At 40.9% G+C, this 9,831-nt stretch overlaps 1 protein-coding gene across 3 annotated transcripts in view; it reads left to right on the top strand.

The window, feature by feature from the left end:
- Positions 1-205: 205 nt before the first annotated feature.
- TMCO3 (transmembrane and coiled-coil domains 3) overlaps positions 206-9,831 on the top strand; it is a 29,112-nt gene continuing 19,486 nt past the window's right edge. For all 3 annotated transcript variants that reach the window (XR_006167266.1, XM_042809487.1, XM_042809485.1), the window contains exons 1-4: positions 206-305; positions 1,738-2,280; positions 6,073-6,252; positions 9,048-9,239. Coding sequence is in view for 2 of the 3 variants with exons in the window: in XM_042809487.1 (XP_042665421.1) it covers positions 1,834-2,280; positions 6,073-6,252; positions 9,048-9,239 (819 nt within the window). In the remaining variant the exon portion in view is untranslated. The remainder of the gene's footprint in view (positions 306-1,737; positions 2,281-6,072; positions 6,253-9,047; positions 9,240-9,831) is intronic.

Here is a 9,831-nt window from a genome sequence, read left to right as displayed (position 1 = left end):
CTGCGCGCCCGCGGCCCTGCCGGCAGCGGTACGGCCGGAACGGGGACTACAACTCCAGTCGTGCACCGCGCCCGGAGCTCCCGGCACGGGGAGGGAACGGCTCCGTCCTGCGGCTCTCGACACGTCCGGACTACGCTTCCCGTGCGGCCTTGCGCTTAAAGGCGCCGCGCCGGCGTTCGGTCCACGGCGCAGGGCGAAGGGGCGGCCGCTGCGGGCCGGACGAGGCTGTTGGCGCTGTCTTCTCTCTCCATGCTGCGGTCGCGTCCCGGCCGCTGCCGGCCCCGCTCCGTCCCTCCCTGCCGCAGGTGAGTGTGGTGGGGGTGGACGGGCGGGCAGCGGCCTCTTTCCCTTCGTGGCCGCCTCCCCCGTACCGCGGGGCGCAGGGAGGGGGCTCGCGGCTCCTCCTCGCCGCTCCCTTCCCCCCCTGCGCGTCCCCGAGCCGCTCTCAGGTGGGTGCGAGAAAGGGCTGGGGCGGGCGGGAAACAGACCGCCTCGGGACGGCTGCGAAGGTTCGTTCTTCTGCGTGGATGTCACGATCCCAGGGCGGTGAGCACGGCCCTGAACGCTGCAGTTCGAGGAGCATCTTTCACGCTTTCAGACACACGGTTTGGGTGTGGGGAGGTGCTGTGTGGACTTGGCTTGTTTTTAAATATTGTGGGCTATTTGATTGTAACGTCAGTGGTCTTTCTCTTGTGGGTGCTGAGAGGTGGAAATGGATTCTTGAATTTTATCCTGCTTGGATAAACTGTGTAGTTTAAATATGGACTTTAAAGAACTTTCTGGGAGATAATCTTGTGAATGATGCTGTTATCACTGCAAGTGTTCTTGTAAGTCTATTTTTAAATCCTGAGGACCAATTAGTGTTGAAATAATGCCTCCAGACCATTCAGCCTCAAGGTCTGTGATCTAAACTGGCAGTGTGCAGAAGTCCAGGAAGCCCTGCTCATGTTTTTTTCATAGACTCCTAGAATCATTTGAGTTGGAAAGGACCCCTAAAGGCCATCTTGTCCAACTTCCTTGCCATGAACAGGGACACCTACAGCTGAATCAGAGTGCTCAGAGCTCCATCCAGACTGACCTTGAGTGTCTCCAGGGAGCATCCACCACCTCTCAGGGCAAACAGTGCCTCACCACCCTTATTATCAAAAACTTCTTCCTTATATCCAATCTAATCTCCCTTCTTTTAGTCTGAAGCCATTTCCCGTTGTCCTTTTTTCCTGTAGAAATGTTTCTTGCTCATGCATAATGTATAACTTAATCTCTTCCAGTTAAGATTTGTTTTGTTATGTTTCATGTAATTGAATGTGTTGGTGCTTCTAAGACTGCATAATCAACAATTGGATGTGATACAAATTTTTAAGATAAAAACTAGGAGAGGTTTACTGATGTGAAGGAAGAATGTGTTCTGGTGCTGGGTTGAAGTACAACAACCAATGGCATCACAGCATAGTATTTTTAATGACTTTTCTTTAAGAAGAAGCACAAATTAATACCATGTAAGATGAGTAAGCATTCTGTACAGTGTTTTTAAAACAAGATAATCTCTAGAAAATAGGCAAGGAGGGAACAAAATCTTATCAGTGACCTTGGGCTGTTTCTAATTTTGCTAACATTGACTGAAGGAGGCAATCTATGTTATATAAAAGATTGCAGTGTAAAATGAAGTTTTTGGTTTGCTTTGTAATTTGTTTATCCATCACCCCAACATGACCATGTTTGGTTGGTACTGTCTTGCAGCACGTTGTGTGTCCTGGAGATGCAGAAACCATGTAGCAGAAAGCTCTGAGCAGTTGTGGATTATCACTTCCTCCCATCAGCAGCAAAAACTGAAGAATGAAGGTGCCTGGATTTATTTCCCTATGGACGTTGACTTCACTGCTTTGTGGCCAGTTAGGAAATACTGCAGAGCACGAAGATGTAGTAAAGCACGCAATCAAGCTGCACCGTGGGAAAGGAGCTGTTATTACTCAGCGAAAGCAGTGGGTGATGGAGAGCTGCAGAAAACTATCTGGTCTCCTTCGCCAGAAGAATGTTGTGCTCAACAAATTAAAAAATGCTATAAGAGCGGTTGAGAAAGATGCTGGGCTGTCAGATGAAGAGAAACTTTTTCAGGTGCATACCTTTGAAATTTTCCAAAAGGAACTCAACGAAAGTGAAAACTCAGTCTTTCAGGCAATCCATGGCCTTCAGAGAGCTCTACAGGGCGATTACAAAGACGTTGTAAATATGAAAGAAAGCAGTAGGCAGAGACTGGAAGCCTTGAGAGAAGCTGCAATTAAGGTTAGTTACTCTCCACCCCCGCTGTGGCTATTACTAGAATAGTAATATTTTAATTTCATTATGATGCTTTTTCAGACTGTTCTATACAAATAAGTAGATCTCCATGAAACTGAAGATTTACATTTTAAAATAGTTTTTGAATGAAATTAGTTGTGTTTGTTTTCATTAGCGAAATTAGAATTCTGGAATAGATCTGAAAGCTTAGTAGTAGGCAATAGTTATTTCAAAACAAAGCTGAGCATAATTGCGAGACCCACATCAAACACTGTGTTGAAAGAAGACGAGGTGAGTCTGCACACAGCAGAGCTGTATAAATCACTTGGATTATCAGAATGGAAATAAGGCAACAAATTCACCAAATACTAAGTGTTTTTCCACTTGAAATGAGAATTGCTCATCCCAAACCCATCATTCTGGCAGAACAACTCCTTTATTTTCTGTACTCATATGGATGTTAGTAAAATGGAGGTGTGAAATATTGGTGTCTGTTTTTTTTTTTTTGTTGTTGTTGTTGTTGTTGTTGTTTTTGTCTTGGTGTAGTATTCCTAGCCTAGGAACTGCAGGTTTGGAAAATAACACCTCCAAGGAAGAGATGATTGAGGGAACTTTACTGAGAAAAGCAGGGGTGTGTAACCAGAGAGCTCAAGTACTTCATGGAAAGTTTGGGTTTTCAGGTCAATCCAGACCTGTTAGGGCTTGCACAGTCTGGCACCCAATCTGGTAGCGCTCAGAGCATGTACTGAAAGTCTGCCATTGAGAGGAAATGTTGCTTAGCTGACTTGGCATTGGAATTACTTGTTTCCTAGCCTCTGCCCCTCAACCACTGAAGAAAAATGCTAGGAATTTTCTTTGCATTTTTTTTTCTTTTTTAATTTAAAGAAAGGGCTGTTCTTGTGAAAGGGGGCAAAAGGAAAAAGCACAGTTAAGCTACAGGGGGCAGAGAGGAGAACCTAGGCAGGGCAGCTGTCTGAGATACATGCAGGCCAGGTGAGGAGTGGCAAAGCACTGTTGTGTACAAGGGAGTGCAGTGAACAGTGAGAGGAAAGGCTGTTGGGAGTAGAAGTTAGGATGCAGACTGAGGAAACTGGAGCAGTCTGTGCAAACAAAGACTGGATTATGATGAATTTGGTAATGAGGAGCTTGGATCCGTCTGTGTTCCAGTGACTCAGGATGACTTTGATATTGGCAGTTAATGGCAGTGCCAGCTTCTGCTGCATAGAAACAGCAGACATGGCTACATTCTTTTTCTTTTACTTTATTTTTCTTCTTAGAGTTCTTCACATAGCAGCAGTGAAGCCGTCTGTAACCTTTTGTCTCATTTACCTAATTCTTGGCAGCAATATGATTGTAAAACAAACAGAGGGAGATCTGTAGTAGAGCTTGAATGTTCTTCCTTCTTTTCTTTCATAAAAGGAGGCTTCTGTGTGTAGTGCTGTTTTAGAGGGGCGTCCTGTAAGAGCTTAACTTTTGCGGAAGTGGGTTGTGTAGTCTTTTTTGGTATGTCATGAGATTTATTCAATCAAGCAATCTTTTATACCACTCTTTATGTCACTTACATGATTGTTTAAGCAGTATTTGTTTCTCTAACAGTAGTTAGAATAGTTAGAGTAACAGCAGTATTTGTTTCTCTCTTTGTAATTTATGTTATAGTATGAAATAAAGGAAGGGACGATGGGTAAGCACATGCCAGATGAAAATGACATACATGGAATAAATTTTTGTGTTCAAAAGATGTTCACACATCAGGTCCAATTTTCTTCCACTATATTTTTGTTGTCATTGTATTTTGCTGAGCTACTCAGAAGATATTTTTCCAAAGAGTAGTTGAATGGAAAATACTAATGACTGTAGAGGATACAGGATCACTCATTCACTTTATTTCTGCCAAGTATTTGAAAATTGTTAGTATCAGAATATGTTTGTGATGCTTTTCATGCTGGTTCTGTTTCTGGGAAAGAGCATGACAGAGTCATTCACAGCAGGGAAATGTTGAATCATAGGATCATAGAATGGCCTGGGTTGAAAAGGACCACAATGATCATCTAGTTTCAACCCCCTGCTATGTGCAGGGTCACCAACCACCAGACCAGGCTGCCCAGAGCCACATCCAGCCTGGCCTTGAATGCCTCCAGGGATGGGGCATCCACAACCTCCTTGGGCAACCTGTTCCAGTGCGTCACCAGCCTCTGTGTGAAAAACTTCCTCCTAATATCTAACCTAAACCTCCCCTGTCTCAGTTTAAAGCCATTCCCCCTTGTCCTATCACTATCCACCCTTGTAAACAGCTGTTCCCCTCCTGCTTATATGCTCTGCCTGAATTTGCTCGAGGAATTGTGACGGAGTTCTGGAAGAAGCAGCAAAATCTTACCTACTTTCTATCTGCTTCAAATTTCTTGGGCGTCCAGTACTTATTCATCAATGGAAAAGATGAGCATTGCATAGATGCATCCTCCTCTGAGTTTGCTTTTTTCATCTGTTACTGAACAAACAGCAGAGAGCAGTAATGCTGCTTTCTTAACTAGCGTTGCCTTCCCTTTGGACATATTGCTGGGCATTCCCATCTCGTGCTTAGTACAGAATCCTTGCATGTATTACCTTGCTTGAAACGCTGTTTAGCATATACTTCATGATCAAATGTCTCCAATGCCAGTATGAAGTGTGGAACAGTGTTTGCACTGTGGTGCTCCTTTGCATAACATGTAGCAAGGTGTTTGAGAAAACGCTTCCTTCTCATCACTTACTGTTCCACTCAACAGCTACAGCAGTGGTCAGTGGGTACAACCAGATACTACTTCCATCAGCAACAAATACTTCTTTTTCATTAAAGGAACTTACAATTAAAACCGGATTGTTTCCACAGCTCTTCTATCTCTCTTTTCAGAGAGAGCAAACCTGCTTCTTTTTCAAGGGCAGAAACTCTAACCCTTGTTAACTCTACCTTGAATTCTAGGTTGTTGATTGAGGAGAAGAGTCCACTTCTCATACTGGCTGGGGGTTTTACATCTTTTAAATGATGTCTGCTAACAGAGAGCAATAGAGAGACCATATCTTTCCCTGAGGCTTACAAGAGTGACTGACTCTCACTTACCTGTCGCATGAATAAGCTGTTGCTATTGGTCCAAACACCTTAGTAGTTACATTTTTTCCTAGCTAGAGTTATTTTAGGAACTGGGGGCCTTTCATCATTCCAGTGTAACTATGCTAATTACAAACCCTGGTATACAAGAACCACAATTCCGTGGTTTCAACACAACCTGGAGCATTCATCTCACTGACAAGATTTTTTAAAAGGGCCAAACACAGTTATAGGCTGCTCTGAACGTAGTGTTGTCTTGGCATCAAGGAATTGTTTGAATTGTATGCATGTCCTTGCAGGTGTCAAGTGGAAAAAGGTCCATCTACAAAAGTGCCTGGAGAAGGGAATACTTCATTTATTCCGGCAGAGGTGTTTAGGGCCGTTGTAGATGCCAATGTGGGGAAGGCAGATAAAATCAAAGGGAGAGCTATTTCAATCTGATCTCTAGCTGGGTATGGCAGTATATAAAAAATAGAGATTGAAACTTTTGTGTTCAAGCAACTGAGTCTGACCTAGGAATTACTTGTGTTCCTTACCCTGTTCTCTCTGTTAAGACTGGTACGATAAAAACAGTGTTCAGACACTGATACAATGTCTGTATTGCTTCTGCAGTGCTACTGGTAAATGTTTTATGTTAAAAGAAGTGCATGTTTCTATCAAAGTTTTGCTGCATAAAAGCCTATCTAGCACTTTATCTGTGTTCTGAAATTCAACAGGAAGAAATGGAATACGTTGAACTCTTAGCAGCAGAAAAGCATCAGGTTGAAGCCCTGAAGAACATGCAGCATCAAAACAAAAGCCTGTCAATGCTTGATGAAATTCTTGAAGATGTCAGGAAGGCAGCTGATAGACTAGAGGAAGAAATTGAAGAACACGCCTTCGATGACAACAAATCTGTAAGTAAGGTTTTGGACTGTCTTTTCATTCATGTGTTCATTTATGTTGATATTTGCACAGTAGGTGTATTTGTCTTGTATTGGCTAGTTATTAGGATTTTAGTCACTGCTTTGAAAAAGCAAACAGAAAAAACAACAACACCTTTTGGCTCTACGTTTGTTTTCTCTTCCCTTTTAAGAAAAGAAAGCATTTACTAGTAGAATAATTGCTTGTTAAGAATGAGCAAACAGGAATCATTATTCTTTTTGTTGTAGATTTCTCTGCTTTGATTTGGAAGTACTCCCTGTAGCAACCACTTACAGTGACAAGTGTATTTCTTCTCACTGAGACAGCTCATGGGAGTTATGACCCATGACACTCTGGGATGGTGGTAGGGACTGTGATATTTAGACTTCACAGGATATGGAGTTACTGTGTTAAGTATAGTCTCCATTTTTATTTTTTTTCTTTGTTGAGAAAGTTATAGGTGAACAAGAATCCTTGCAGTTAGTTTTCACAACCTGCATAAACGTGTATTGTTCAAGGTAAGGACTTGTGACCTTCTCTGCTTTTAGCACCATTTCTGTTCTTGTTTTCTGTGTTGCACGACGGACAGTGTCCCTGAGGAAAGGCTGTGTGTAGTTTGATCTGGGAGTACATCAGTTTATTCCAGTGTCCCACTGTGTTTTTCTCAGAGACAGCCCCTCAGTTGGTCCTTTTCATACAACCATGGGTTGCAGTTTTATTTGGCTTCTTCATTTTGAAGATTTTGTTGATTTGCAGGTTGTCTTATAAGACAGATGTAGCTCATGAATTCTGCTGAGGAGGAAAAACTATTGCTCCAAAGGAGAGAGTCAGGAGGGCTTGGTGACTGTATGCTCTTGAAGGAAATTGAAAGTAGCTTTTTGTCTACACCAGACCCATGCAATCATACCTCCACGTAATCCTACCTAGCAGGACCGAAAGAGTGTAGAGAAGAGCTTGCTCGAGTGCCCTCTTCTGTTACACTGGGATATAACAGCCGATTTTAGTGATCTGAGTACTATTTCATCTGCAATAGCTGGTCACTGAAGGGAAAAAAACCAACGTATTCTTCTTGTCCAGTGTCTCTTCTATTTTTTGTCTTATATCTCTAGTCATGAAATAAAGAAAAGAAATAACGAAATTCAAACTGGAGGACTATTTACATCTCTGTCTTTGTAAGGACTGTTGAGCATGTTTTCTCTCAAGCTAAAAGACAAGTGAAAAAAGCTCTAACCTATGTCATAGAATACAACAATATTTGTGCACTGTTGCATGGAACACCCTTTCAGCAATAGTTGTTTTAAGAAGTAAAATCCTGAAAATAAATGCTGTCATCGTTTTGTTAGTAGTTTTTCGAAGCATTCTGCCATCTACTCTTGTTCTCATAGTGGAATCTATTATTCATAAAAACAAAAATCTGGCATGATATCATCACAATATATGATTTATAAATATATCACACAGGGGAAAAAAAGGTTGTTTTTCATAATTGTCTTAATCTTGCAACATTTTCCCTGTATTTCTAATATTGTTTCTGAACTAGGCTGAACTTCTCTAGAGGATGAATACATTTATCCAGTAATGTCACTTTTATTTGGTCTTTGATACTATTTAAATTTTGATACAGAGAAGTTTGGTTAGATTCTATTTACACAGCTACCAAATACAAAAGAACACTTAACAAACTCTGTATGAATTTAGAATTCCAGATCTTCAAAGCAGATGCTTTGAAGCTGATGTATTTAATAATGTAATTTTGTTTAGTGAATGTTATCATTGACCTCATAACTTCAAATTCTCAAGATGGTACTAGAACAGATGTTGCCTTGTTAATGTTTCAGTTTTCTGGTGAAATCAGTCATCTGCAAGATGGGGAAACTGCACTAAGCAGTTAAATAATTCTTAGGTGAAAATCAGTATATTTTAAATTGTGAAGTCAGCATTTAACACTATGTTCTAAGCTCTGTTTTTGTTTTCCTTGTAGTGGCAATAAGGTTGTGGAGGAAGAGGTTGGGAGTGTAGATAACAGAAAAGCAACAGGATTGGGAATCTATTGTGTATTCTGATTAGAAACAGTTCTTCGTGAACGCTGGCTGTAGGGAAGCCTTTCTTCTTTGTTCTGATACTGTGAGAGCAGTTTGCATGTATGTGACACGCAGCTGCTCCTGCTTTCTCTCATCAGCTGAAAACATGAAAACCTGCTTTGGTCTCTTAGACTTGGCAATGGACACTCGGTTCTGCAATGGAAAATAGTGTGGTAAGTGGGGAGCTTAGGGAGGTGAAAGTGGAATAGACATAAAAAGGCAGGTTGTAGGCAAAAATGGGAAAATACAACTTCCGTAATTTCTAAAATGGTCACCAACCTCTCATTCTAGCACTGAAAAATGCTAATGTTTGGTTAGACAAATTATACTTTTAAGTAATTCTGCAAACTTCAGAATTTGTTTCAATTTCCTGCATTGGAATTCTACAGCTTTGAAACCCCATCTTTATAATGTTGTGGGGTTTTTTTTGATGGAACAGCTTGGCTAAAGAGGCATAGAAAATTGGCCTGGAAAAACTCTCATTGATTGAAATGAAAAGCAAACATAGCATTTTCAGTTATAATCATCAAGTTTTGATAAAAAGGTTGAAAAGATTTATATAAAAAGAAGCTGCAGTGTTTTTTAGTCAACATGAACACCTTCTGGAGCAACTCCAAGCACAGCTAATAGCCTTCCATGTTAGCATACGTTTCATAGATGCATGTCTTTGTTTTTGTTTTTCTTTTTTTTCCTTCTCTTTCTTACAGGTAAGAGGTGTTAACTTTGAAGCTGTTTTAAGAGTGGAAGAAGATGAAACCAACTCCAAAAGAAATGCTTCAAAAAGAGAAGTAGAGGATGACTTAGGTCTTAGTATGCTCATTGATTCCCAGAACAATCAGTATATCCTTACCAAGCCCAGGGATTCAACCATTCCTCGTGCTGATCATCACTTCATAAAGGTGATAACTGTAGAGATGCTATTGTCTTTTTTTTTATAAGACTTACTCCCATCAGTTTGTATGCTGGTAGTGTTTTATTGGGTTGAATACAATTTCACATTTTTTTTCCCCTACAAAGCTACCCTGGCATTCATTATTTTCCCCACTTCTCCTTGCAATCTGGCCAGTGTGTTCCTAATTTTAGCACAGTATTCATAAGACTGATGATGAACCACATGGATGCTCTCTGTTCATATTTAGCTTAACTTGCTCCTTTGGGGCAGCACAGTGTTAAAGCAAGCTACTAGTTTACCTGACAAGCCACTTGCATATTGTCACAACAGAGAATTTACATCTTCATGTACCGCAGTAAAGGAATGGAAGCTGCAAAATGCATCAGTCTGTTATTGTATTTGTTCTCCATGACAAATAAGTGGATGTAGATTGTTTTTAAAAAACAAAATTGGTCTATTCCATTGTTTTGTTTTAATGCAAACTGTCAGTCTCTCTAGCAGACCTAATTAACTGTATACCTCCTATAATGTATTTAAGACATTTTATAAGTTGATCAGAATTCCCCTTATTACTAAAGGGTTAGTAGTTTGAATGCTTC

This window comes from Centrocercus urophasianus, unplaced genomic scaffold, assembly GCF_019232065.1.
Source record: "Centrocercus urophasianus isolate 14NV4802_14NV808 unplaced genomic scaffold, USGS_Curo_1.0 seq_12, whole genome shotgun sequence".
Taxonomy (NCBI): domain Eukaryota; kingdom Metazoa; phylum Chordata; class Aves; order Galliformes; family Phasianidae; genus Centrocercus; species Centrocercus urophasianus.
Note: the sequence above shows the minus strand (reverse complement) of the source record. Positions and strands in the feature narration are given on the sequence as shown.